The following is a 27,942-nucleotide window of genomic DNA, read 5'->3' as shown; positions in this document are numbered from 1 at the left end:
ATCAATATTCTTTTAATATTTTCAATGGTTAGGTACCTAATCTTATTTTCTATTTATTAAAGTTACTTGATTTTGGCTGTGATTGTTTGTTTTGCCATAAATACTAAAACTTGAGCTTTACTCAAAGTTAATACTTTATGCATTGTGTCCGTCTGTCTGTCTGTGAGTTTTGTCTCACTTAAATTTACATGATTATGCACAAAAAAACGTTTTGTGAATAGAATTCCAGTTTCTTTTTTTAAAATCATGTTAAATATTCAATTCTTTAATTTGGCTGTTTTTCAACCTAATAAATCAGCTTATAAGAGGAAGGAGAAGAAATGACACGCTTTGAAACAAACACAAAAGAATTTGGCATGGCAGTTGCTTCAATGTATTAGCCAACGGCGGCGGCTTAACATTTACTGACGCTTAAAAATAATGTACTGCTGAAAAATGTCGGCTGTCAACAACTCTACTGTCGTAAATACATAATATTGTACTAAAACATTAAAGCAATGCCAAGCAAAATCCCAGTTCTGTAACTCATTTAAAAATTGCTTTGTGTTGTTTTCAAAAAGTGACACTTCCATATTCGCCCTTTCTTTGTTTATTCTATACATTTTGACTTAAAAACCTAGAATCTTGTTTATATAGCTTTTACTTATTTTCATGCACATTTTATATATAAATCAAACTTCATTTTCCATTGTAATATTTCAGATATTAAAATGAAAGTTTTTGTCACTGTTGGCACTACTAGTAAGTTTTTTTTTGATGATTCTATCTTATAATTGACTGTAAATTTTTATGGTCCCCAATATTCTAGGATCACACTAGATTATTCACTACTTTGGGTACTTTTTATTCAATCTTGTTTTTTGGTTTGAATAGCAATATCCAAACTTTTTAACCAATAATAATATGCAGAAGAGGTCATTTTTTGGGGGGTGGGGGGGATTAACATCTATTTATCGCCCATTGTCTTATCTCACGAATTTCTTTAAATTTATTTTGTTTAGGATTTGATGATTTAGTTCACATGATGTGTTCACCTGAAATCCAACTTATTTTACAAGACAGAGGATTTAAAAGTATGACGGTACAGGCTGGAAAAACAAAGGTAGAAAGAAGTTTATTTTTAAAATAGACCGAGATATAAAACAGTACCAATATGGAAATTTTTATAAAAATAAAATTAATAAGGATGACAACATCCATAAAAGCGAAGCACTGAAACGGTAAGACAAACGGACATTAACATTTGTATAGTGTCAGAACTGAATAATCATAATATAAATGTATAAGAGTCGAAGCAAAATTGTAAGTAAATTTGTTGAAAAACTGCTAGATACAGGATAATGTTTATGGACATACTTACATTTTTAGGACTTGATTATAGAGTTGCTTCGCTTATAACATTATACTTTGTTGTCCCAGGAATTAATATACCAAAAATCAGATCAATCGGATGATTAGATCACATGAAAATTTGTTGTTAAAAAGTAAAAAAATCGACATGTTTAAAATGGACGTACGGACATTCTGGTAATGATTATCGAATTGCTACGCTTTATAAATCGTACCTAACTACTAAAGGAATCACCATGCAAAGTTTGAAATCGATAGGACAATTCTAACATGCCTGAATTAACGAAAAAAGCTATCCGTTACGGACGGACAAACGTACGGACGGATCGACCCTAATTATAGAAAAGCTTCGCTTTTAAAAATATTCTACATGTCAACATGTGTTTGTTGTTTGGGGCTACTCAATTCTAGACTAATGTTATAAGTTGAACCTGTCAAATTAGTTTTCTTCTAAATCAATTTTAAGGCTATGTTTCTTTAAGGCAGATTTATCTGAGTGTCTACTAGACTCAACAAGTTATGATTATAAACCCAGCCTTGTAGAAGATATGACAACTGCAGACCTTATTGTTTCTCATGCCGGTGCAGGCACTTGTTTAGAGGTATAAAGGGAGGGGGCCAAAGTGAAACTTTTTGAAACTAAAACTAGACGTCAAAGAAACTCAACTAAATAAAGAGTTACATTTCTGAGATTTGGCATTGCAGTTGCTTTAAAGAGGTACAATATGGAACTGTGAAGAAACGGCGGCGGAACTGTCGCTCCCGCCGAAAACCGCCGTTTTCTGCCGATATTTTTTTGCCTTTTTCTCCAAATTAGACATTTCTCAATAATCTGTAATAAACTTTTTTTTCTCATAAAAATTTCCTTATATTGTCATGTGATACATGTAATATTTCAAACATGTCAATATTAAAAAAAAATTGCAAGTGTAAAATCTTACAAGTGTCAAGTGAAAATATAAGGGAAATTTTTATGAAAAAAAAAGTTTATCTCAGATGATCATGTTTGAAAAATGTCTAATATGACATAAAAAGCGAGAGAAAAAAATTCGACGGGAAACGGCGGTTCCGCCGCCGTTTCTTCACAGTTCCATATTGCACCTCTTTAAAGCAACTGCCATGGCAAATCTCAAAGCTTTAACTCTTTATTTAGTTGAGTTCCTTTGACTTTAAGTTTTGGTTTCAAAAAGTGTCACTTCCGCCCCCTCCCTTTGTGTTTGAAATTTTATAGCTATTTCTTACTAGTTGCCCCGCCCCAAGCCAATAGTTGAAGCTCGGATGTGTTAGGAAAATATCTTATTCTTAAAACACCTCAAGACATTGAAATAGCGTCCCTGAAAAGAAACACTTTTTCGAACAAGCAATGTCTAAGATCTTTAGCTTTAGAAAACAACATTACTGCTTTATTTTATAGAATAGCAGCTTAGAAAATTGTATTTACCCTAGAGTAATTTAAAATCATTACAAATGATGCTGATGTTTATCTCTAATAGTAGCCGTTATCATATTTTCTTTAAGCGTTTCATAAGGACAGGTACCTCAAATTATAAATCTTTAGTATCAGGATTAGATAATGCTTTGTTTTTAGGTTCTAGGACTAGAAAAGAAATTGATAATGGTTGTGAACGATAAACTTATGGATAATCATCAGGAAATAAACACATTTGAATATTTTTTTAATTCTAAAGGGGACTATCCACGAACAAGAGCAAGGGATTCTAAGCACCTTCCAGCATTGATCCATAGTATTTTTTTAGTGAATATACTAGGTTTATGTTTAATATCTCCTTTGTCGACTAAAAAGTTAGGTTTCACCATGGTTTTATATGATAAAAAACTTTGAAACATTGTTTGGTGCAATATCATCAAATGTGTTGATGAGTTCAAACTGTTGTTTAAAAGCTTTGACACAAAAGTATATTATTGTGATTTAAAATATATATTTAGAAAAAGGATTAATGAACTTCTGCAATTTACATCATTTGATGTTTTTCTGCCGTGTTATTTTATTTTGTCCTTTGAACTAAACAATGTATTTGATGATATTGCTTTAAAAAAATGCTTTACATTACACTTTTTAGTCGATAAACCAAATATCAAACATAAATCTAGCATGTTTGTAGCAGCCGTGAAAAAAGAGTGGCTGCTATTAAGAACAAGAACAAGACTACCTGAGAAGAGGTAGCCCAAGAAACAGTAACTGAGAAGTCACAAGTGTGGGTTCATACTTATCTCTGCAAATATAGTTACACTACAGTCATGTACACATAGGTAACAATTTACCTAAAATAAAAAAATACTATTTAGAATATTTAAATTAAATATTAAGTTAAATATTCTTTACAATTTACAATACATTTAGTAAACATTAATAACTGGAAATGAAGTTAAAAATAAAATTGATGGTTCCTATTTTTTAAACTAGCTACTTTAATATTTAAAATCAAACTTACTGCGGAAGTATGGTGTGCAATGTTATTTCCAGCCACTTTATCCACTATTCCATTCCTACTGGAAATAGTTTACATTATTATTTATAGGTAGTGTTAAGAAGTGTTCTAATAATTCAAAGAATATGTGTTCATCTCACCTTGACCAAATCTGCTTAAAGAGGCACCAAGCACGAGAACAGTAACTGGTTTCTTTAGACTAAACACAGTAATTGTGAGCTTGGCAGAAGAGCAAGTTAGGTGTTTGAAAAATGAAATGGATTATGAATTATTAGTACCTATGGAATCAGCTCCATTGGGGTGCTTGGGAAAAGAACACAGAAGGAACACTCCTATTATTAATAATATTCATTAGCTTTGATGTATTGTGTTAACTAATTATTTATTTGGAAATGTTTTTACCTTGGTGTCACTTTGTGTTCGATTTATCACTAGTAGCATAGCATAGCATTTTACTTCTGAATACCATCAATTTATATATATAAGACTTATAGAAAAGAAGTTACATTTAACAGTCATTGAGACTAAAAGTAAATAAAATTCGGAAATTTTATATGACTTTAAACATTTAATGAAATTAATAAGTTATATGATTCAATAACTATTAACTCAATTGATTAACAAAATATATCATTAAAGGAAAATATTTTGTTCAACTTAAACAATGATAAAAAAAATTTAAAATTTTTTAAATATAAAACTTAAAAATTACAAGTTTTTTTAATCAATTTACTTTATATAAAAAGTAAAAGATTTAAAATTAACATAAACATATATTAATATAAAACTTAAAATTACAAGTTTAATCATTTTACTTTATATAAAAAAGTAAAAGATTTTTAAAAATTAACTTAAAACATATTAATATAGCCAATTATTATAGAAGAATAAAGGGCTAAACAACATTAAGCTATTATTACATTTACAATAATAATAGTTAATAAATTAAACTTAAAACTATAAAAACAGTTTAAAACTATAAAATCACTTCATTAATAGAGAACCAATCTGCTGAACAGATTGATTTATACTGAATTAAATTATAATATTTGAAAGAATTACAATTTATAAACAATGTACTAACAGTACATGTGCAAAATAGCACATTGGAAATATTTGGTTGGGCAGAGCACAAAAATAATTTGCGGCATTTTATTCTCTTTCCATATAAGTAGGACAAATACTTCCTGGACAAATTTTCCCGCATAAATTTTACTGGGGAATTTTGTCAGACAAAAAAAATATTTTTTGAGAGAATTTTTTGGACTTAATTTCTCTGCATAAAAATTCCCGATTTTGGGGAAATTTGTGTAAAAAAAAGAAATATCAGATTTTTTACAAAACAACAATTTTAAGATATTTTATGGGAACTTTACATAAAATAACATATATATAAGTACTAAATCTTCTTATAAAGCTGGTTCTGGTGCCGTTGGAGGTCTCCAAATCTATCTTCTTTAAACTGTACAGTCACCAACTCTCATTACAGAGAAACCTGCCTTTATGATGTTGAATGCTGCGCTTGGTACATACTTGATTATTACAATGTTCACTAAAACAAATACTATGGATCAATGCTGGAAGGTGCTTAGAGTCACTTGCTCTTGTTCGTGGATAGTCCCCTTTTACAAGAATGATTCGTATGGATAATCATCAGGAAATAAACACATTTGAATATTTTTTTTAATTCTAATTTTAAATTTTTTTTGCAACATTAAGAAAGGTATTTTTTTTAAATAATTGCTGTTTTGTTCATATCTGTTGAATTGAAAGTTAGTTTTCTGTAAGGTTTATTTAAGTTATAGTACCTTTATTGTTTTCTCTTTACCCATCTAGCACATGGGCTTAACAAACCAAACAATTTAAGCTTTATATTTTCTAGTTAAATATGATCAATGTGGTTTATTTTTCAGACTGAATTAGCAGAAAAACTGGCAGAATTAAAATATGCCGACTTTTCCACATTATTCACACTAGAATCTGTACTTAAATCATGTTCATTGCAACCAGAACAACCATTTCCAAAGGCTAATCCACACATTTTCTCAAATTTTCTAATGAAAGAGCTTAATATGATATAGTTGCAGTAGTTGGTGTTGAATTATGATCTTAACCATTAGAAAATAACATTTTTTTGTGATATATTAACTGTGATATTAAAACCTCTATAATTTAAAATTTCAGACAAAATGTCTATAACCCTTTCTAGGGGTTCCTTATTAAATGTTTTTAGCTCCCGGCGAGTTTATCAGCCGTTGTGGCAAATAGTTCATGTTTATCAAGCTGACCCACCCGTGCAGCTTGTTGTCAGGTAAAATTCTCTATTATGTAAAAAAAGGAGGAGTAGTGTGCGCTAAAAATTCGTAAAAGTGAAAGTTTTAAGGCTTAAAAATAGTAGTAGAACGATAATATTCACTTAATATGTGTATTTCTTATTGAAAAGAACTATACATTTTTATCGTTCTACTACTGTTTTTAACTTAAATCTCACAACCTTTACGTATTTTTAGCGCAACATACTCCTCCCTTTATAAAACAAAATTTTATAAAAATGGATGGTCCTTTAAACTTCTAAGTACTCTTTTTAAGATTTAAACTAGAATTATCCATACTTTTCAATCAATGATATCAATCTACAGAATAGTGATTTTGTTAATTATCATTGGGGTATACATCAATATCATCCATAATCTTACTCTTAGTTATACCGCAAGAATCATGGAAATTCAAAGCAACTCAATTTTTGGTTGCTGTTATAGTCTCCTACTAGGTATTATCCCCAAGAGCTGAAAGAATGCGCTAAAACCACCCTCCTACTTAACTCACTTAACAAAGTATTTCACTTCCTATTTAAAACACAATTTTGTTTTAGTGATGGTGAGAATACAGCAAACTGTGTAACCCTAAAACCCAGCTGTCATCTTACATTCAATAAAACCGAGTGGAAAACTAAAAATTCAAGAAAAAAAGCAGAAGAAATTATACATCAGTACAACTATCCTATATTGAAAATAATAGAATTTGAGCTGGCACAGAATGAAAGTACGAGTGTTATTGTTCTAACTAAAATCAAGGAAATTTATGATAAAATGAGAATTTTAACAGTATTTGTTTTGTTTTGATATTTCTCTACCTAGTGTATCTATTAGATACTATCTAATCTTATAAAAGAATACTTATTTACGGTAACTAAAACCTTCATTATTAATAAGTATTGGCACATTTTAAATGTATAAAAATCATACAAAATTGCTAAAAAAAATTCCTTATTGCCTCTTTTATTCTTAAAGACTGGTCTCAAACACAATACCTACCTACCTATTTCTTTAAAAAATATAAATTATCATAAATTTATTTGTGCAGTTGATGGGTTTTAACAAAAAATGTGATATCCCACACTTATTACTCAAAGATAAAATTCCTTTGATTGTTCCTAAAGGAGTGGGATATAACATAGCCATGAAAGACAGGTAAATTCAGTTTTGTTGGTGTATTTTTACATAGTTTTTCTATAAATATTAATTGATATGTTACTCTTATAAACACAGTTACTCTAGAAATGGTTGAAATATAAAAGGGGGACTATCCCTCTCATTAATAAACATCTGCTATTTTTAAGCGTTGTTACTTATTGATGTAAGCATACTTGTTAATATATTTTTTCTCAAAATATTATCATTAAGTTTTAAACACTCTGAAATACTTTCGGTTTAACTTAAACTGGACTTCATAAATATCATTAATCCTTTTTCTATGAAGCTATAGGTTTATTTTTAGCTTTCTATGCTGTTTATGAGATATTATTTTAGATTCTCTGATCACGAGAAAGCTAGGTAAACCCTTCAATAGTTGCACTATCGGACAAAGACATAATTGAATATTGTTTCTTGGGTAGTCGCGGGCTAGAAACTTGATTTTTGTTTTACTATGGATGGATGGACGACACTGGACAGCCTGAACTGGTTTTGTGTACGCCCGTGTGAAGGGTTTAGCCCTATTTCTGTAAATGTTAAACACTGACAACGTCTGTACCCAGCTTAAAACAATAAAATATTTTAGCTCCGAAATTGACAACTGGGAAAGGCCAAGGTTTGAGTTTAACGAGGAAAATGAGGATGGTCTGGAGTCTTTATCCATCTATCGCCAGGATTCTGGAAACAGGTATGATTGCTGTTTGGTCCAACTGCTATTTAAACACTTGGAAAGAATGTCTAAACATGGATGACAACATCCATAAAAGCAAAGCACTGAAACAGGAGGACAAACGGACACTAACACTTGTATAGTGTCAGAACTGAATAATCAGAATATAAATGTATAAATGTCGAAGCAAAATTGTAAGTAAAATTGTTGATAAACTGCTTGATACAGAATAATGTTTATGGACATACTTATATTTTTAGGACTTGATTATAGAGTTGCTTTGCTTATAATATTGTACTTTGTTGTCCCAGGAATCAGTATACCAAAAATCAGATCAATCGGATTATTAGATGATCGCATAAAAATTTGTTGTTAAAAAAGTAAACAAAATCAACATGTTTAAAATGGACGTATGGACCTTCTGGTAATGATTATAGAGTTGCTACGCTTTCTAAATCGTACCTAACTACTACAGGAATCACCATGCAAAGTTTGAAATCAATAGAACAATTCTAACATGCCTAAAATAGCGAAAAAAGCTATCCGTTACGGACGGACGGACCGACCTTAATTACAGAAAAGCTTCGCTTTTAAAAACCTTGTACCTTTATTTATGTATAAATTAACAATGAAAATGTTAGGTGGAAGAAAAATATTATTATTTCAAGTAAACTGGGAAGAAGGTTTTCATCACAGCTCTACTTTTAAGCAACACCCATGCCAAAAAAACATTTGGTGGAATTTTTTGTGATTTAGGGTTGTCCTCACTTATACTTTCCTCCTTTTAAACACTGTCGTGTAGGAATGGTGAAATTAAAGCATATTATGTGTTTTTTTCATTTATACTGTATGATAGGTATATTTGTTAAGGTCACATAATGCAAGACAGATGAAAGTTAAACTTTTTACGGAGGAAGATTTAAATTCTGGAGAACTCGCAATTTTAGGTAAATACACAATCATATTTCCTTTCTACGAGTTTGCTTATTGTCAGTCCAGGGATCTGAAGGGATATCCTATACTGATTTACCTTCCCAACAATAATAAACATTATTACGCCTTCTGTAGATTAAGATTATTTAGGATTACTGGTTGACAATTTTTATGCCTTTTTGTTTATACATTTTTTTATCAAACAATTAAAAATTGATTAAAAGTTATCCAACGAATGAGATAATGTGGTTTTTATAATTTACATAATTTCTTTGTTTAGTCGTTGTTATATAGTTACAACTATTTCTCTACGTCTTTAATGAGTTTAGAATATTACAGTTTTATTAAAAAATAGCTACTCTGAGGATCTTTCTAATATACCTAATTTCCCCAGACAAAAATATTTTTATTATTAGGACCGAAATATTTGGACGTGCTGAATGTTTGTGGAAAATGTAAACTTTTGAACTATCAAACAAGTAGTAAAACTGGTTCTTTTGTACCACAATCAAAGTAAGTTAATATGTTAGTTTTAGACTATCAACTGCGCCCCTATCTTATAGGGTTTTAAAATCGATGGAGTAGGGAAAGTCAGAATTATAGCCTGAAACCATCCAAATACTTGAATCCACAAATGAAATAACCTTAAACCACCAGTGGACCTGTGTGAAGCTTCCCTAAAATTGAGAACTTAATAAGTTCTGTAGTTAACAAAATCTTAAGCTAGAGACAAAAAAACTTTACTACTTTATAAAAAAGGCTTATTTAATTTTTAATTTAAAGTCGAAATACTTAGATAATCTACTTGTAAAAAAGTAATCTAAAAATAAGTAAAACGACAATAAAAAACTTTCTTTTAGGAATTTTCTGAAAGAGCTTGGAACTTTGGAAATATTAAAGGATTGGGAACTGCTACAGTTTTGCTCCTGTGACGATGATAATGAAAAGTTCAGGTGAGATTTAATATTAGCCGGAGAGCTTAAGGGATATGACAATAGAAGTAAATTTATGTACATTGTAAATTCCCAATAATAATGATCGATAAACAAAATTACCCCTAGAGTAGATAAACATTTTGAATTGGACCACTAATCAAGATAATCAATAAAGTTTCTAAAGTTTTAAGAACACCTACGAGAATAGTTATTTCTTTCATCGTATTATAAACAGCTTTCCGCGGATATGAATGTACAATCATTTGATTAAAACCAGTTTTTTTAGCCCCGAGATGCTGAAGGCACCGGCTAAAAAATGGTTTTAATCTTATGATTGTACATTTCTATGTTCGTAGAAAACTGGATGAGACATAGTTTTTTCGCATGGATGAGAACCGGTTCTAATCCACCGGTTTCGAATGAATACGAGAAAAAGTTTTATAAAACTTAGGTTACTCACTGACTCAATCAATGATTCTCTAACTCAGTAATTTTTTATACACTCATTTTTGCTTTATGTATTTTTTAATCTTGGTATGTTGCTTTATACATACTGGTGTTTTCATATAAATACTAATTTATGAATTTATAGAATTACCAAAATTGTTCATTTAGGGAAGAGTTCCAAAGCAAATGTGTGGTTGTTAATCAGGAAACTGGAAATTCTGGTAAATCAAGCAAGGTAAGAAGATAAAATTAGTTATTTGCCGCCATTGTATTATTATTGTTTCATTGCTTTTATGAAAAAAATCTATTAATAATCATTTTTACATGGAGCACTAGAAAGATTAGCATTAGCATTATTACCTAAATGTTTTCATTGGATGATTTTTTTTTCTCAATGTTTGTGAGTTCGAAGGTTTTTTTTTTCATTATGAAAACCTAATTTTCATGGAAATCGCTAAATCGTCCTAGTGCATGTGGAAATGTTGATATTTCCACTACTATCAAAAAAATTGAGAATGTTTTTTAACTCAAAATTTTGATTCAGGTTCAATGCATCTTAATTGGAAAGAATTCTGAGGAATGTAACGAAGACAAACCAAAATCAAAGAAGCAGATTAATGGGATGAACAGAATTCGGAGCATTAAAAGAGATATAGGTATGAATATATTGCTTCTGTTCCATGATAATACTGTAACATACTGATACTGTAACGTTTGGTGTGCCATTACTCCCGCTAGTTTAACAGAACTGCCATAATAAGAATATCCAGACACTAATATGTAAAGGATTACTAGATCTGTCAACATCCAGCTAAACTGCATAAGACTGAAAATGGTGCCATGTTCAAAGAAATGTATATCTGAATAAATTAAAAAGAAATGGGACTTTAGTTTCACTGCAGTGAATGTATCATTTTATTTTATTATTCGTAAAAAATGTCTATAATACGATACGATACATGAATTTTTAGTTTTGCTCAGAACTGGTTCTTATTTAGCGGATATTAATAAGTTTCGAAGCCCTACTGGAAAACTGTACTTAAAGGGGGGGGGGGGGTAAAATGTGGTGACTCGTGCCACGACATACCAGCAATTTTATTTTGGGTGCTACTCCCTTAGTTTTAGAGATAATTGGATGAAATCTTTTGGGCTGGGTCACTAATTACCCCAACTATTGGTATCTTTTTAAAAAAACGGCGGCGGGACCGCCGCTTCCGCCGCCCGCCGCCGTTTTCCGCCGACACCAAAAAAATTTTTTTTATTGCATTTCTCGCCGAATTAGGCAATTTGGAATCATTTGAGACCATGTTATTTTTTTCAAAAAATTTTCCCCTTTCTCCTGTGCTTTTAAAGATATTGGAACAAAATCTTTTTAGGTAGGTCAGTAAAAAAATATTTGAAAATATTTGAATAAAAAATGGCGGCGGGACCGCCGCTCCCGCCGTCCGCCACCAAAAAAAAATTTTTTATTGCATTTCTCGCCGAATTAGGCAATTTAGAATCATTTGAGACCATGTTATTTTTTTCAAAAATTTTCCCCTTACAAGCACCCCTGCGGGGGGACTTTGTCATTTTTTTCAAATTCTCGTTTATCAATGTATATTCTGAGCTACTCCTATGCTTTTAAAGATATTCAAACAAAATCTCTTTAGGTTGGTAACTAAAAAATATTTGAATTAAGAAAACGGCGGCGGAGCCGCCGCTTCCGCCGTCCGCCGCTGTTTTCTGCCGCCACAAAAAAATTTTTTTTTCATTTATCGCCGAATAAGGCAATTTGGAATAATGTGAGACCAAGTTATTTTTTTCAAAAATTTCCCCTTACAAGCAACCTTGCTCCCGCCATCCGCCGCCGCCGTTTTCCGCCACCGCCCCCAAAAAAATTTGAAAAAATAACATGGTCTCATATGATTCAAAATTGCCTAATTCGGCGAGAAATGCAATAAAAAAATTTTTTTGGTGGCGGCGAAAACGGCGGCGGACGGCGGTGCTGCTGCCGTTTTTTTTGAAAGATAAAAAACTTGGGGTAATTGGTGACACAATCAAAAAGATTTCATCCAATTATCTCTAAAACTAAGGGAGTAGCATACTGTTTTAAGATATACCTTCATAAACGAGAATTTGAAAAGTCCCCCCGCAGGGTTGCTTGTAGGGGGAAAATTTGTTGAAAAAAATAACATGGTCTCAAATGATTCCAAATGGCCTAATTCGGCGAGAAATGCAATAAAAAAAATTTTTTTGGTGGCGGCGGAAAACGGCGGCGGACGGCGGGAGCGGCGGTCCCGCCGCCATTTTTTATTCAAATATTTTTTTACTGACTTACCTAAAAAGATTTTTTTTCAATATCTTTAAAAGCACAGGAGTAGCACTGAATTTAAGATATACCTTGATAAGCGAGAATTTGAAAAAAATGACTAAGTCCCCCCGCAGTTGTGCTTGTAAGGGGAAAAATTTTTGAAAAAAATAACATGGTCTCAAATGATTCCAAATTGCCTAATTCGGCGAGAAATGCAATAAAAAAAATTTTTTTGGTGGCGGCGGAAAACGGCGGCTGGCGGCGGGAGCGGCGGTCCCACCGCCGTTTTTTTTTTAAAGATACCAATAGTTGGGGTAATTAGTGACCCAGCCCAAAAGATTTCATCCAATTATCTCTAAAACTAAGGGAGTAGCACCCAAAATAAAATTGCTGGTATGTCGTGGCACGAGTCACCACATTTTACCCCCCCTCTTTTTCTGTTTTTAAATGTGCATATTTAGTTGGGGAAAGTGATTACATACTGCCTGTGCATGCGCCACGCAGTGTCAAGTACAGCAACAAGCCAACTGTTTGTGAGAGATGTGGGGAAGAAGATATCAATATGGCCTCTTGTAGACTTTGCCAGAAGGTATATCTAATACATTTTCGATATTTGAATTATTTAATAATTTTAAATTCCACTCAATCAAACATATAGAGTTTGCAACTTAAGGACATCAAAGCTCTTTTTTGAGGGCGTAAAGTTATAAGTTCAAATTTTTTAGGGGGGTAAACACCCCTTCACCCCCCCCCCCCGGGCCCCCTCCTCTTTGGACGTCTATGTTGCAACTGATATGCAACTATTTTTTGTGTAGACCACTATAACAATGTAATTAAGCAGAAAATAAGATTGGTAGTTTGACTTATCTTTACTTGTCTTTTATTTATAATTATTTAATTTTCTTTCTGTCATAAAGGCGGTAATATTACATGCGTTTGTTTTATAAGAGGAACTATTATTTATTCCTGCTGCGCTTCTTAAGGATATTATTCTCCTTGATGTAAACAATACTTTTCCATAATATCTAGGTGTTTTACTGTTCCAATGCTTGCAAGCGAGCTGATGTTAAAGACCATGCATCTGTTTGTAGAGCTTACATTACTGTCAGAAGGTAATTTCTTTGCAATATATAAAAAAAATTCTTTTTTTTCTGAACTAGTAAAAAACTTTTTTCTTGAATTTTGGAGTTTTTTAACTTATTCTCTATACCTATTTATTATGGGCCCTAATTCATTATTCAATATAATTCAACCTGAAATTGCCGAAAATATTTATATTTTGTCGGTTTAAGTGGTTTTGGTATGTAACCAAAAGGAAGTTGGTATTAACGGGAGAAATAAGGGAAGTTGGTTAATAGAAACATTTCACTAAGCATGGTTTGCCAGAAACCTTGTTTCTTGTCCGTCCAAACATGAATATTTGAATATTAATAATAACTATTTTTCATATAACTAAGAAAAACTCTTATGTTCTTAAGGTTTTAGGCTATTTTGGGCTAAATAGATTGAATTAATAATCCAAAAAGTTTTAATTTTCTACCTTATTATGTCAGGTATAAAGAGGAGAAGGATAAATTCGCAGCTGCATTATTTGAGCCAGAGGATGGCTGTGGAACCTGCGGATTCTGGAGGGATTCTCTTAAACCTTGTGTGGATTGTAAACAGGTACAATATAATATATAATATACTTTGATTTTTTATTAAAAATAATTTTTTATTAAATTTTTTCCTTTGCCTTAATGTAAGGTTCCTTTCATTAAGATTAATAAAATTCCCCCATTCCGTATATCAAAAATATTGTTTGAAAAGTTTGGACACTACAAGTACAGTATGGAACCAATTAAATTACAATAAAGAATAAGAAACCCAAAGTTTTTTAGTCAACGAATAATATAACGATGTTATAAAACGTTGGTTACCCGAGTAATTTCATTATTCCTAACCGATCTACGATACTTCGGACGTCCGTCAGAAATAGGTACGAACGTTTTTGGTTTTTTTTTATTGATTTGTCGTGAAAACTAATACTGTTTAGGTTTTCTTTTGCTGCGGCCATTGTGAGGAGAAAGGAAAGGAGAATCATAAAAATGTTTGTAGCGCATACAATCTTATTCAGGTAGCAACTTTTTTCAGAAAAAAATTTAGATCATTTTTTCTAGGGGCGATTTCCTTGGAAAAGTGGTGGTTCACTCCCCGAATATAGTTAAAAACCTTCCCAGGACATATAAGAAGAAGCTACACTGTAAAGGAAAACCATATCGGTTTATAGGTTAGCGAGTTCCTTCGGTGCACACGGACAGACACAGATCCTGTTACTTTCATATTAGGATTAATTTTCTTCAAAATAATACAAATATCCTGAACTCCGGCCTTGTAGTTAATATTTTTCTCGCATTCATTCGAAATCGATTAATATCCGGTGGATTAGAACGAAAAAATATGTCTAGCATCGTATTCTATCCAGTTTTCTACAAATATATAAAAATGTACAATCTTAAGATTTTAACCATTTTTTTAGCCCCGTGACTTTGGCATCTCGGGGCTAAATAAACTGGTTTTAATCTTAAAATTGTACATTTTATATCCGCGGAAAGGTGTTTATATTACGATGCGAGAAATGACTATTATATTTTGTATTTAGGAGTACACAATAAGATTGAGCAATTCTAGAGTCAGTGAAATGGATTAGGCAAGGAATGCAACATTTTTATCTATTCTTATCTTTGTCAAATTTTGTGGTGGAAATTCTACTTTTCTTAGTCTATGATTTCATACATTATTTTCTTATAATTCTATGTTGAAGTAATATCATGATCGTTGAGTGATATTTTCCTTCCCTTTCATGGATATAATTCCATTCTAAACATTTTATCAATTCTTATCTTTGTCAAATTTTGTGGTGACAATTCTATTTTTCTTAGTCTATGATTTCATACATAATTTTCTTATGATTCTATGTTTAAGTAACATCATGATCGTTGAGTGATATTTTCCTTCCCTTTCGTGGATATATTCCTTCCATTATAAACATTTTATCTATTCTTATCTTTGTCAAGTCTTGTGGTGGCAATTCTACTATTCTTAGTCTATGATTTCATACATTATTTTCTTATGATTCTAGAACCTAGTAATATTGTCTAACTTTTTATCTTTGTGACGTAACAAAAATCGAAGGATGAGAGGGGTGGTGGGAAAGGAAACCCCTAAAAAAGAGATGGATTTTTGTTACGTCACAAAGATAAAAAGTTAGACACTATTACTATGTTCATGATTCTATGTTTAAGTAATATCATGATCGTTGAGTGATATTTTCCTCCCCTTTCATGGATATTTCCATTCTAAATTGCCTCGCAATCTTTCTAGTTTATCTTATCTATGATATGATAAGAAAGTACGATAAAATAAGAAATATAAAAATGTTGCTGTTTCTTTAGAGCTTCCTAGCAGACAAAATGTATATTTTTAATCAGAGCCAACTACAACATGACAATAATATTGTCTAAAATATTATTAAATTATTAAATATTAAAAATTGTATGGTTATAAAAAATGTTATAAATTATTTTTTGCTCGTAGTTCTCCTTTGACTGTTATATGTTTTGATTTTAATATATTGAAATTATTATTTTAAGGTCTATTAGAAATACAACATCAAAATTTTTCTATTTCTATTAATGATTTAATTAAGCTTATAATCTCGAAATTTTATTTGCAATGTTTACAGTTTAGTTATACAACAAATCTTTATGCTTTCAAGGAGGCAGGGATGGGTAAATAGAAGATAGAAAATCTTTGTTTTTAAATATCCAGGGAAGGTTTGATTATCCTTAAATTTTCTAACCCTATATTCTTGTCTAGCGGCCACGCCCTTCAATGGCCTCCTCAAGATGCACTTGAAGTGGGTTGGGCGAGTCGACCCCCCAATATTGACAACCTCACAGACATCCTGTTACTTTTAATTAGGGATAAGCAAAAACAAAGCATAAAAAATTATTATCCTTCATTTGCCATCCCTGGATTCCTGATTGATTATTGCATTATAGTTACAGATAAGAAGACATATATATTTGATAATCTCTGTATTGAATTTCATCTTCCTTATAGTATAGTACATACACTGCAACAGGGATAGTTATTCAACAATTTTTATTCATTTACTAAAATGTTCAAGTTATTGTGATTTCATTTAGAGTAAATTGAGGTTTGAATGTATAGTGAATAAAAGTGTGTTATAAATCATTGTTACAGTGATAGGCAAATGGACATAAATTAATCCCACTCCTCCGCTATAATGATAAACTTGCTTTAACAAATTATAACTATTTAGAAAAAAAACATTATTTTGTTTTCCTTTGTCCTTTCCCCCTAAACAATCATAAAACTATGTCCTAGTGGCACAAACTAATTTTTCAGTTGGGGGTAACATTATTTATTGTCCAGGGTCTACTAAGCTCTCTTATGAAACCGATTAAAATCGTTGAATATTTGTCCGTGTATATGGATACCCTTTTCTATGTGTTTAAAACTTTGCTTGCTTGTATTAGCTTGATAGTGCAATCTTATTGACTTATGTAAAGATACGCAAAGTTTTGTTAAGTTGTATGGATAGGGACTAATTTCATTCTTAATTTGTACTTTTGATATCATTATATGGTTCAAATACATCAAGTCTTTTTAAATAGATACTTAGCATGTAATTTACATTTTGGAAATTACGCAATTGAAAATTTATGTCTAGAAATATCTAGTTTTATTTCCAGATAGAATGTACATTTACAATATAATATTCCAAGAATTCCAGGGTTATGATTCGGAATTGGGGGAGGTGGAGAGGGGGTTGTAATTGTCCATACAAAGCAGCATATGCTGTAAATTGGACAAATCTTTTACATTATACAAAAATCTTGGAATTTTCAATTTGTTGCATTAACGAGAGGGAATTTTTCAGATTAAAAATTAAAATATTCTGTTTCGTCGGCTCTTCTTGACCAACCCGAACCCATTCTATAGGGTAAATAACAACAACAAACTGAATTCATATCCGTTTCTGTTACCATGTCTTAAAATTAACGGTTTGTTTTTGGGTGGAAAGGACCATATTATAAAACACAATGCAATTTTATTTGACAGATTTTTACATTTGTTTTCCCTGATTTTTAAATCAATATTTTTGGTTGTATGATAGAAATGTACACAGTGTTTGGGGGTGGACAAAGTAGACATTGAAACGTGAAATAAAATTTCTTAGTTTATTTGCAAGTTCATTAACATAGATAAGAAAATTTATCAGTATAAAAATATGAATATAAAAAGTAACCTTGATTCTTCTTCTGCTGACTAATTTCTTATCTATGCAATAGGATTGTTATTATTTTAATATTACAAGAGTTGCTTAAAGATAATGAAATTTTATATTTTTAGTTGCGTACTGTTTATCCTTTAATTTAGTGACATTCAATGCCTTTTACCTTCTAATATAAACAATAACAATAAATATTTAAAAGTAATATAAAGATTTTGATTTTATTATGATTTGCACGTAATTTAGTTTTAATCAATAATACATAATATTTGAGCACAAAAAATTGCAAATTCATGTGTATATTACTTAAATGTTTAAAAATTGTAATAATATGATTGTAAATATGAATTTTCTGAAGCATAATTTATTGAAATTAATGTTCTTAAATTCGCCTTATATTAAATTATGACACATCACTCTAATAATAACCCAGTCTTCTTTTGACAATTAAAAATCATGAAAATTTAAAATCTTCTCGTTCATTCCCTTGTTCAGTTTTTAACGATAAATTATATATTATAATAGAATAGAATAGATTGTAATTGATTGATAAACTCTATATTTATAATTAGATTATAAAATTATAAACTATTTTAACCTATATTACGCATACATAAATTTTATCTTAGGATCTTCTAATTAATATTATAATTTCAGATTTATTTAACATTATTAGAAAACTAAATAATTGCTTTAAAAGCATAACACATGGAAAAAGAAAAGAATTTGAAATAAGGAGGAGAGGATTTTGGACTTCAAGGAAAGAGGTATGAATTTTTCTCGTATTCATTCGAATCCGGTGGATAGGAACCGGTTCTCATCCATACGAAAAAACTATGTCTAGCATCGTATTATATCCAGCTTTCTGCGAACATAAAAATGTACAATCATAAGATTAAAATCAGTTTTTTTAGCCGGTGCCTTTGGCACCTCGAGGCTAATAAACTTGTTTTAATCTCATAATTGTACTTTCTATATCCGCGGAAAGCCGTTTATAATACGATGCGAGAAATAACTATTAATTTGAAATCAATTTTCAACATAGAGAATTCCATCTGTTTTTTATTTGGTTCATCCGTAACACTGCGGGAAATGTGATTTTCTTGGCTAGGTACTATTTTAAGATATTTTTTTTCTTGCCCAGTTAACAATTTACATGATCTGACAGTCTGTTGGTCAGTCATGCCACAAAATACGTATTTTTTGGGGGAGGTATCGTGATTTTCTGTCATTTTATAATCAAACATTATTTCTTTTTTATGACCACTCAACATAGCTTACTTTCCCTTTGCTCTGCCCACCTTGCCCTTGACTTTTCCTGGCACACCCTCACCACCCTCCGCTCTGATCATCTCCCCATCCTCCTCTCCCTTCCTGAAATCAACAGAAACCCCCGCCCTGTCAAAACTTTCCACAACTTCCGTAAAGCAGATTGGGACACCTTCACCCTTGAAACTGAAACCCTCTTTGAAGATCTTCCTGAACCCTCCTCCTGCTCCCAAGGTGAAGCCACCTTCCGCCAAATCCTCCAAACTGCCTCCAAACACACAGTCCCTGCTGGCTTCATCAAAAACTCCAATCCCTCCCTCCCCCAGTCTGCTAAGCCCCTTATCCAGCAAAGAGACTCCTTAAGAGAAATTAACCCCCATGATCCTCAAATCCAAATCCTCAATGAACAAATTTCCTCAATAGTAAACCAACACTCCAACAAAAAATGGCAAGAAACCCTTTCCAAATCCGACCATAGAACCAACCCTTCCAAATTCTGGTCCCTCCTCAAATCCCTTTCTGGCAAAAACAATTCCCCTCCTTCCAACCAACCCATTTCCTTCAACAACAAAGTTCACACCTCCCACGCCCACATTGCTGAATCCTTCACCAAACAATTCACCTCTGTCTCCCGCCACACCTCCAACCCTTTCTCCAGAAAAATTATCCGCAAAATTAGACACCGCCACCGCCTCAACAGAGATTTCCAACCTTTCACACCTGCCCTTGTCCTTGAAGCTATTAAAAATTCCTCAAATTCATCTGCACTTGGCCCTGATCACCTCAACATCCTCCACCTCAAACACCTTGGTCCAAATGGCATCTCCTACCTTACCAAACTCTTCAACCTCTCCATTTCCGCTGCTAATATCCCTGCCATTTGGAAGCTCTCCAAAATTATTGCCCTCCTCAAACCTGGTAAACCCCCTGACCTCTCCACCTCCTACCGCCCAATCTCCCTCCTCTGTCCTGCAGCTAAAGTCCTTGAACGCCTCCTTCTCCCATACCTTAAACAATCCCTCTCCACCCACCCCTCTCAACATGGCTTCAAACCCCTCCACTCCACCACATCCTCACTCCTTAATCTTTCCACCTCCATTGCTAACGGTTTCAACCAAAACCTCCCCCCCAGCCGCACAACCGTAGCCTCCATTGACCTTTCCAAAGCCTTCGACTGCATCCCAATCCATCTCCTTCTCCAAAAAATCTCCTCTTCAAACCTCCATCCAAACATCATCAGATGGCTGTCCTGCTACCTGCGTGGCAGAATGGCCTTCTGCTCCTACCAAAATACCAACTCCTCCCCCAGAATTGTCCACACTGGTGTCCCCCAAGGCTCTGTTATTTCCCCCGTCCTTTTCAACTTCTACATAGCAGATGCCCCCCACATCCCCCCTGCCACCACCTCCTCCTATGCCGACGACCTCAACTCCTTCCACTCCTCTCCTGACATCCCCCAGTCAGTTGAATCCATCAACTCCCACCTCTCCTCAATCGCTGACTGGGCCTCCACCAATGGCCTCTCCATCGCCCCCAACAAATCCACTGTCACCCTTTTCACTCCTGACCGTAAGCACCAATCCAACCTCCATCCTCAAGTCCAAATTAACGGCTCCATCCTCCCCCTTGAGAAAACCCCTAAGATCCTTGGAGTTACCTTTGACACCTTTTTCAATTTCAGTTCCCATGTCTCCACCATTTCCTCTAAAATTTCCTCCCGCCTCAGAATCCTTAAATGTCTGGCTGGCACCAAATGGGGCCACCAGAAGGAGACCCTCCTCACCACTTACAACACCCTCCTCCGCCCCATCACCACCTATGCCTGTCCTGTCTGGTTTCCTAACACCTCCAAAAACAACATTGACAAACTCCAAGTCCTCCAAAACCAAGCCCTCCGCATCTGTACTGGTTCCACCAAAAAATCCCCCATTAGCCACCTCCACCAAGAAACTAAAATCCTACCAGTACGGAACCACCTCTCCCTTTTATGCTCCCAGTACCTGGCCTCCTCCCTCCGTCCTTCCCACCCATCCTTCCCCAATGTCACAACCCCTCCTGGTCCTAGATCCAAGAAATCCACCCTCCAATCCATGTTCCTCCCGAATCTCCAACCTTTTCTCACCCCTGACAACACTCTCCTCCCTGCAAATTACAAATCCACCATCTCCCGACTCCACACCTCTGCAGTTACCCAAGCCATCAACTCCTATCCCCCTAATCCTGTCCTTAATCATGCCCCTCCCAACATCAACCCCTCTGAGATCCAACTTCCTAGGCACTACAGAACCATCCTCTCCCAATTAAGATCCAATTATTGTCCTAAGCTCCAAAGTTACCTGCATTCCATCAACGCTTCTCTTTCACCCAACTGCCCATCCTGCCCCAACAATCCTACCCCTGAAACAGTCCAACACCTCTTTTCCTGCCCTAATAACCCCACCAACCTAAATCCCATTGACCTCTGGCAAAATCCCACCCTCGTAGCTGCCTTCCTATCATCACACCCCAGTTTCACCAGCCTCCCTCCTCTTCAACGCCCCCCTCCAGAGCCCCCTCCATAAGCCTCCCCTCCCCCACCTACTGATGACAACCTGGACACGAATATGGACTATGAGCAGCCAATACAACAACAACATAGCTTACTTTGTCTGTTTTGTCATCCAATATTTTTTGTGCTTTGCTGTGTTATACCAAATAAGTAAATATTGATATTTTTAGTTTAGAAGAAAACTAGAAATAAACCAAAATGGAGGGTGAGACAATATCTCCTGGTGGGGAAGAATTAAACGCCACCATCATTATGGATCCGTCGACAACGCCTGGTAAGTTTTTTTTACAAAAATAATGACAATTGTATCTTTAAAATTATCGAAAGAACAGTGCCTTACATCATTAAAAAAAGGACAAAAGTTAGTAAATTCTCATTAATTTTTACTTTTTTTTTTAATTTTCCTGAATTGCCTTACATATAATATTGATCATATTTTAATCAAAATGTATTTTAAATGTTGTGTATGTTCTCTTTTCAATTTTTTAAAGGATAATATTTTTTTGATTTTTTGTATAGTTTCAGGTGAGATGAAGGCGACATTGTTATATGAGAAGTTGATAGTAATGTTTTCCATGATGGTTGTCACATTTCTATTTGGTATGTTCCCTCTCAAACTATTCTCTTCAGTCAGAGATAACACAGATGTTACTTCCAGAATAAGGTATTATTTTGTTAAGTTTAAATGGAGAGAGGGGTGAGGTAAAGCAAAGTTTTAGAGCAGTTAGAAATTGTTTGAAAAGCCAAAAATTCATATGCAGTTTTCTTGTTTGAATTTACCAAGAACTCACCAGAAAAAGTCTTATAGCTAGATATTTTGAAAGGTCTTTGGTTCCTGATTTTATTTCGAACGAACTTTTCTTGAAGCACCATGAAGCCATACTTCTGATGCAATTTTTAACCCTTTAATAAAGGGAGGAACAAAAAATCTGGACGTGACATAATGAATGACCAAGTTGCTTTAAATTTTACATAATGTTTTTTTTCAACTAATAGCATAATAAATTACTTGAATTTTAACAAAAACCTAAGGAAATAAATCCCCTAATATTTATATATCGCCATTTTCCATATCATTCAAAAATTGATGTCCGAAATTACCCTTTATTGAGTTACTTCAGCTAACAATTAAATACATTTAAATGTTGTTTTATTAGATGGAGGCTTGTGATAAGTTTTGCCTCGTGTTTTGCTGGAGGAGTTTTTATAGCTGCTTGCCTTCTGGATCTGATTCCTGATGTTGAAGAGAATATTCAGCAGGTACAACTATAGTTTTGTAGAAAAGCAACCAGGAAAACCTTTATTTATGGAAGGGGGGGGGGGGTAGAGGGTTTTGAAAACCACGGTAACTTGTTCGTTGGTTCAAAAATCCAATTGAATTTTTATTTGTTTATTCCAAACTAGTATTTTTTAAAACGTTTTAACCAAAATTGTAATCTACTGAACGGGTAATTTTGTTTATCATTATTAGGGCTGAATATTATTTTATCGTCCATAGTCTTATCCCTTAGGATCCCTTCTTTTTCTATATGCAGAAGAGGTCAATTTTATATAAAATATAAAAAAGTACATTTATTTATTTTTCTGTTGCTCAAAAATAAATACCTACCTATACTTCCTTTTGGAGATATCGTTTTCCAAAATCTACCTATAAGAATATTATGTTTTTATAAGAAAATGATTTTATCTCCCATTTACCATTGCTCTCAGATTTTATGAAATGTCCATCAAATATTCATAAATATATGTACATTTTCCCATATTAAGGTATTAGAGCAAATCAAGACAACCTACCATGTTGATTTTGATTATCCTCTGGCACAGTTCATCATCTGTTTGGGTTTCTTCTTCATTCTTACTATTGAACAGACAGTCCTTTACTTCCAGGTAAGATTCATTTGCAGAAATACAGTCTTTTTACGCAACAGTGTTATAAAGAAATTCTTAATAAAAAAGTTTTTATATACCATACATTTGTAAATTGTATATTTTAAAAGTTATTTAGAACATTTAAGTTTAGTTATAAGCAGTAGAATGTTACTTTTTGTTAAAAAGGGAACCGTTTTATTTTAGCTTGTTATTTTGAAAATAAAACGAAATACCATTCCGTATGTTTCTTATTATTGAACAGGAATAGATTCTAAGATCATAAAATTGTTAGAATTCTTTTTATGGAACTAATTTTAACCCGCGGCATTAACGTAAATGGTAGCGTTTTCGCTTTCTGTCGCGGGTAGGTGTTGGTTTTTAATCTGCACAAACTCCGTCATTTTAGAGACGTTAAAATATCTGGCGCTTGACAATAATAGTAAGAGCACTGCATATCATTACCATGTACAGTTATGACAAAGGGTTGGTTGTTGGTATTACTTAATCTAATATCCTTGGGTAATAGAACATACCATTCAGCTGAAATACACGTTGAACTATTATCCTTGGACGGACAATTGAAGTCACTGATGACCTAATCCCAATTATTTTTCAGGAGTCCTACATGGCGTCTGAAGAACGTCAGCCCCTGTTGTCAAGATCTCGAAGAAATACAGAGACAGATTACAGAGCTTTGCAGAGGGAAGAAAGTATTACAGGGCTCTCGGATCAGGTTAGAATTCAAACAATATATTCTATACCTATAAAATCTACTTTTATCAACGTTTATCTAACTACTTTAGTTTTTACGAACAGCTATGCATTAATATTCTTGAGCAGGTTTTTAGGGGATAATTGTTAATTTTTCACTATCTATCTATATTCTATATCCATTAACACATATATCCCAATGGCAAGTAGAATCAATCCCTTAGCTATTTTGGACAGTTAAATATCAAAGGGATAAGAATAAGTTATAAGTATACCATCAAACATTTATAATATTGTATTGCAATAAATATATATCACTAACTTGGTCGGCAGGCTGTTTTTGTAAAAATAGTCAGCTATATAAATTGCATATATCACAAAATTACAATTTTCAAGTCTTGATATTTTTAAAACTACATGGTAGAAAATTGAAATTCTTTCAAATATATGCCCTATAAATGAAGTTTAAACACGAAAAAATATCAGTTCAATAAATTTAAGTTCAAATGCATTTCGTGCAACTACCCCTTTAAAAATATGCAATTGGCCGCGGATTACGGATTTGAACAAAACTTGGCTATTTTTACTCAGAATATTATATTATGTATTTATTTAGGCCCATCATGCACATGATGGACACCACGATCATGATCATATTTCTCATGGAGTATTTCAACACAGTTCCCTCAGAAGTATCCTTCTCCTTCTAGCCCTCTCTTTACACAGTGTCTTTGAGGTTAGTTAAACTCTTTTATTTTTATGATAGGCAATAGATGTATAACAAAGGTAACTATCCACGAACGAGAGCAAGTGATTCTAAGCACCTTCCAGCATTGATCCATAGTATTTTTTAGTGAATATACTAGGTTTGATATTTGGTTTATCGACTAAAAAGTTAGGTTTCACCATGGTTTTATATGAAGAAAAAAACTATGAAAAATAAAGCTTTTTTTGGTGCAATATTATCAAATGTTTTGATGAGTTTTAACTGTTATATAAAAGCTTTGACACAAAAGTATATTATTTTGATTAAAAATGTATATTTAGAAAAAGGGTTGGTAACTTGTAATATAATAAACAGTTTAATTAAAGTACTTTTGCGATTTACAGTATTTAATGCTTTTCTGCCGTGTTATTTTATTTTGTCCTTTGCACTTAACAAAGCATTTGATGACATTGCATCAAAAAACGATTTACATTTTAAAGTTTTTTTCACATAAAACTATGGTAAAACCAACTTTTTTGGCGATAAACCAAATATTAAACATAAATATAGTATATTAATTAAAAAATAATATGGATCAATGCTGGAAGGTGCTTCGTTCGTGGATAGTTCCCTTTCAGGGATTGCAATCCAAATCTTTTTCGGATAAATTCGAAAAATTTTCACCAAAACTGGAGGAGTTTTGTTGAACGGCTGATTTTAAAATTTTACCACTTCATTATGTTGCTTCCCAAATATGACACCTTCATTATTAAAATCGGTTAGGTATAAGCAGATAAGTCGGACTAATAAGCATTTATGTACTTTTTACTTTACTATCGGCTACGCCCCTAGAGGCATCTAGGGACACGTTAGGTATTTGTGGATGGGGGAAATCGACCATTTACCTTTAATTTTAGTTTTAAATTGTTTTGGTTTTTTTTCGGGGGGGGGGGGGGAGTGGGGATGTGGCATTTTTCTAGGGCTTATTTTTCTTAGGAGGGTGAAGATACTCTTTCATAAAAGGGTTAAAAACCTTCTACGGACCTATAAGAAGCTTCACTGTAAAGGAAAACCATATGATAACGGTTCAGCGGTTAGCGGGATCCTTCCCTACAGACAAAAGAAGCTTACTACTTTAAATAATAGGATAAAAAAAAACACTGTTTGATCCTTTTCCAACCACACTGAAAAGAAAAAGAACATACTTTAATAATTGATAATGTTTTGTTTAGGGTCTGGCTATTGGTTTACAGGAGGTGAACTCGAACCTTATATCCATTTTCATTGCTGTTATTGTGCACAAAGCAGTCATGGCATTTAGTTTAGGTAAGTTTAACTTTGATTTGGGCTGGATTCCAAAAAAAAATCCTTGCTATTGAACATCATCCTTATACAGTAAAACACTGCAATAACAACATTGTTTAAGTCATAAACGTCCTGGGGAGGAGGGGTTAAGGGGCTTTACCCCCCTCAAACTTAGTTACCCTTCATTTTATCCCCTCAAAATTTTAGAAAATACATTAGATTACCCTCCTCAACACTTTAAAATCGCTCATTTTATCCCTCTTTAAAAAAGCTTGGACGTCATAGGTTTTAATTATAAAGACATTTTGAAAACTATATTATTTTTAGTTGTTTTTTAGTTAAAAAGTCAACTTGAAAGCTGAACCTATTATTTGTTGTTTAACAAACAAAAAATGTCATTGAATATCTTAATCTTGTATAACTCACTCCATGTTCAGGTTTAAACATTGCCCAGTCTGAAATGTCAGTCAAGTCTTTCCTGATATCCAACCTGATATTTTCTCTGGCCAGTCCTGTTGGACTTTGCATTGGTATCCTCATTACAGATCTTCCCAACTCATTGCCACAGGTCAGCATATATATTTCTTGCGTGGTTTTATGAATAGTTTCTAAAAAACATGGTATTTCTTCACGGTTTAAAGATGTTGTTATTTCGATGAGATGAAAAAGCACATAGTAATAATACCTTTTTGTTATTTCATGGTATTGTTGTCAACCGCTAAATAGCCCAAAACCTGCCATGGACAAATTGGAAATTTTTAGACCTTTTATGGACAAATCAAACAGACATCCCGTTATTTCATTGTATAGAATTGAATATTTGTTAAACTTTGACAAAGAATTAATAGCAGTCTAATAAACATTCTTTTTGGTATTTCATGATAAAATCATGAAAATTGAAACAATGTAACTGATTAAACTTATTTTTTTTTAATGTAGAACATAGCCAACAGTTGTCTGCAAGGAATATCCGGTGGAACCTTCCTTTATATTACATTCTTTGAGGTAATTCAGTTATTTATACAAATCCTTAAAATATAGAGGTGCTTTCACATGAATTACCTGGTTTAGCACTTAAAACATCCCCACTCCCTATTTTTATATAAATTGAATATAAGTGTAGGGTTGTGATTTTCATTTGTTTATTAGTTTAGGTTATATTAGGTTCTATTTGATAGCCCCGCAGGGTTAGGGCCTTCCGCAGTGGTTAGGATAGATGAAAATACCGTCCCCTTCCCCCTTATTTCCGCATCCATCATAAGGTTTAGTTATTATATGTATTTACTACAAAGAAAACTGTTAATATGATCAAATTTGCTTTTTCAGAAAATTATCTGAATTCAGTAAGTACACTTCATGGACCGTCCTTTATCAACACTAATTTTATTGCAGGTATTGCCACACGAGCTGAATGTCCCAACAAACAGGTTGTGGAAAGTTCTATTTGTTGTCCTCGGCTTCTCATGCATCTGTGGATTATTATTCATTACCCATTAAATAAAAATATTATGTAAAGATAAAAAATATATTTATTGTATCAATAGTAGCTTCTGATCATTGATTCATGTATTATTGATGATATTTTAATTAGAGAAATACATTACATTACTTTCTTACATTCAATTTAGAATATGGAGTATCATTTTGATTTTACTTTACATTTCTTATATTTCAAGTTATT

The 27,942-nt window shown here is 32.9% G+C and overlaps 3 protein-coding genes across 5 annotated transcripts; all 3 read left to right on the top strand.

Annotated features, from left to right (window-relative positions):
- Window positions 1-599: 599 nt before the first annotated feature.
- On the top strand, window positions 600-5,984 carry Alg13 (Alg13 UDP-N-acetylglucosaminyltransferase subunit). Its single transcript, XM_080152615.1, has 5 exons — window positions 600-741; window positions 1,002-1,102; window positions 1,833-1,952; window positions 2,939-3,001; window positions 5,714-5,984. The coding sequence occupies exons 1-5, from the start codon at window positions 711-713 to the stop codon at window positions 5,879-5,881; spliced, it is 483 nt and encodes a 160-aa protein (XP_080008741.1). The 5' UTR covers window positions 600-710; the 3' UTR covers window positions 5,882-5,984.
- On the top strand, window positions 5,956-18,511 carry LOC145313283 (uncharacterized). 2 transcript variants are annotated; one of them, XM_080152608.1, is made up of 15 exons: window positions 5,956-6,111; window positions 6,673-6,874; window positions 7,164-7,270; window positions 7,860-7,961; window positions 8,814-8,890; window positions 9,293-9,389; window positions 9,737-9,829; window positions 10,427-10,493; window positions 10,803-10,914; window positions 13,013-13,140; window positions 13,581-13,663; window positions 14,105-14,216; window positions 14,587-14,667; window positions 15,193-15,240; window positions 15,986-18,511. In XM_080152608.1, the coding sequence occupies exons 1-14, from the start codon at window positions 5,990-5,992 to the stop codon at window positions 15,238-15,240; spliced, it is 1,431 nt and encodes a 476-aa protein (XP_080008734.1). In that variant the 5' UTR covers window positions 5,956-5,989; the 3' UTR covers window positions 15,986-18,511. The 2 variants fall into 2 exon arrangements, with proteins under 2 accessions (XP_080008734.1, XP_080008735.1); XM_080152609.1 differs by having other exon boundaries at window positions 15,193-15,245; window positions 15,986-16,036.
- On the top strand, window positions 18,508-27,942 carry LOC145313284 (zinc transporter ZIP1-like). Of its 2 annotated transcripts, none has more exons than XM_080152611.1 (11): window positions 18,508-18,620; window positions 21,841-21,944; window positions 22,190-22,334; window positions 22,828-22,930; window positions 23,438-23,557; window positions 24,156-24,272; window positions 24,867-24,986; window positions 26,189-26,282; window positions 26,699-26,829; window positions 27,201-27,266; window positions 27,654-27,942. In XM_080152611.1, exons 2-11 carry the CDS (start codon window positions 21,869-21,871, stop codon window positions 27,756-27,758), a joined length of 1,077 nt encoding a protein of 358 aa, XP_080008737.1. In that variant the 5' UTR covers window positions 18,508-18,620; window positions 21,841-21,868; the 3' UTR covers window positions 27,759-27,942. The 2 variants fall into 2 exon arrangements, with proteins under 2 accessions (XP_080008737.1, XP_080008738.1); XM_080152612.1 differs by having other exon boundaries at window positions 18,509-18,620; window positions 22,196-22,334.

Source organism: Acartia tonsa, chromosome 3, assembly GCF_053477335.1.
Source record: "Acartia tonsa isolate MP-2025a chromosome 3, ASM5347733v1, whole genome shotgun sequence".
NCBI lineage: Eukaryota > Metazoa > Arthropoda > Copepoda > Calanoida > Acartiidae > Acartia > Acartia tonsa.
The sequence above is the reverse complement of the archived record's forward strand: the minus strand, read 5'-3'. Positions and strand labels throughout refer to the sequence as shown.

Coding starts and splice junctions, on each gene's coding strand:
- Alg13 (XM_080152615.1), top strand. CDS start 711: ATGAAAGTTTTTGTCACTGTTGGCACTACTA. Junction 1,103..1,832: donor TACAGGCTGGAAAAACAAAG/GTAGAAAGAAGT, acceptor TGTTTCTTTAAG/GCAGATTTATCTGAGTGTCT. Junction 3,002..5,713: donor AACTTATGGATAATCATCAG/GAAATAAACACA, acceptor TTTATTTTTCAG/ACTGAATTAGCAGAAAAACT.
- LOC145313283 (XM_080152608.1), top strand. CDS start 5,990: ATGTCTATAACCCTTTCTAGGGGTTCCTTATTAAATGTTTTTAGCTCC. Junction 9,390..9,736: donor TCTTTTGTACCACAATCAAA/GTAAGTTAATAT, acceptor ACTTTCTTTTAG/GAATTTTCTGAAAGAGCTTG. Junction 10,494..10,802: donor ATTCTGGTAAATCAAGCAAG/GTAAGAAGATAA, acceptor ATTTTGATTCAG/GTTCAATGCATCTTAATTGG.
- LOC145313284 (XM_080152611.1), top strand. CDS start 21,869: ATGGAGGGTGAGACAATATCTCCTGGTGGGGAAGAATTAAACGCCACC. Junction 22,335..22,827: donor GATGTTACTTCCAGAATAAG/GTATTATTTTGT, acceptor TTGTTTTATTAG/ATGGAGGCTTGTGATAAGTT. Junction 27,267..27,653: donor TTTATATTACATTCTTTGAG/GTAATTCAGTTA, acceptor ATTTTATTGCAG/GTATTGCCACACGAGCTGAA.